This window comes from Etheostoma cragini, chromosome 1 (assembly GCF_013103735.1).
Source record: "Etheostoma cragini isolate CJK2018 chromosome 1, CSU_Ecrag_1.0, whole genome shotgun sequence".
NCBI lineage: Eukaryota > Metazoa > Chordata > Actinopteri > Perciformes > Percidae > Etheostoma > Etheostoma cragini.
The window spans coordinates 4,537,527-4,538,574 of NC_048407.1; the positions used below are offsets into that span (position 1 = coordinate 4,537,527).

Consider the following 1,048-nt stretch of genomic DNA (forward strand, 5'->3'; position numbering starts at 1 on the left):
GGAGCAGATCATGTTTACTCAGGATAACCGGGACCGGATCCACGCTGTGGAGAACTCATTTGGGCCGAAGGGGAAGCCCTTGTCCAAGCTGGGTCGGGTTCTGATCGGGGAGGGCCGGCTGATGAAGCTGAGCCGCCGGGGGCCACAACCTAAAGTCTTCTTCCTCTTCAACGATGTGCTGGTGTACGGCAGCATCATTCTGAACGGCCGTTGGCACAAGAAACAGAAGATCATTCCTCTAGGTGAGCATCTCATCTGCTTCTCCTAAAAACTTGATCCAACTAGACCAAAACTCCCCTGAGGAGGAAGATTAGGTTTGATTGTTCCATCGTTTTTAGGGTTTTGAAATGCTTTGACAGTTAAAAGTGATCCTGAGACTCACAGAGTAAAAGGTGGAGAATGAAAACAAAGGCACTGACAATGTTTAGATGACATTTTGAAACAAGGGGGGGCTGTAACTGCTGGCTCACATGCTTGGTGACCATCTGATTATGTCCCTTTTGGTACCTTGTCTTACACTGTTCATAATTTCAGAGGAAATCCAGCTGGAGGACTTGGAGGACAGCGTGACAATGAGGAACCAATGGTTGATCCGCACACCATGCAAGTCCTTCTACGTGGCAGCCCCCTCCTACGAGGAGAAGCGAGCCTGGATGGAACACATCGAGGACTGGCGGTCCAGGCTGCTGCAGTGCGGTGGCTGCAGGCCCGGCTCCACCTTTGCCGTCACCTGGATCCCCGACCGTGCCTCTGCGTTCTGCATGCGCTGCTCCAACAAGTTCACCGTGGCACAGCGGCGACACCACTGCCGGAAATGCGGCTTCGTGGTCTGCGGTGCATGCTCCAAGATGCGAGCACTAATCCAACACATTCACCCGACTAAGTGGTTGAGGGTCTGCACCACGTGTCACTCGAGTCTTTCTGGTATGCACGGAAAAACCCCAGAGATGTCTCGACAGTTGGGAACCAGCACAGAGAAGATCGGCTCGGATGGAGACGAAGTGGAGGGATCCAGTGAGGAAGAGGAGGCAGAGGAGCAGATGGAGGA

The 1,048-nt window shown here is 53.2% G+C and overlaps 1 protein-coding gene across 2 annotated transcripts in view; it reads left to right on the forward strand.

Moving 5' to 3' along the window:
• Positions 1-1,048, forward strand: part of plekhf1 (pleckstrin homology domain containing, family F (with FYVE domain) member 1) — a 1,855-nt gene that overhangs the window by 311 nt on the left and 496 nt on the right. Inside the window, exons 2-3 of one of the 2 annotated variants that reach the window (XM_034868040.1) lie at positions 8-242; positions 535-1,014. In XM_034868040.1, the coding sequence (XP_034723931.1) occupies positions 8-242; positions 535-1,014 (715 nt within the window). Of the gene's footprint in view, positions 1-7; positions 243-534; positions 1,029-1,048 lie in introns of both variants that reach the window. The other variant, XM_034868034.1, reaches the window with a different exon arrangement.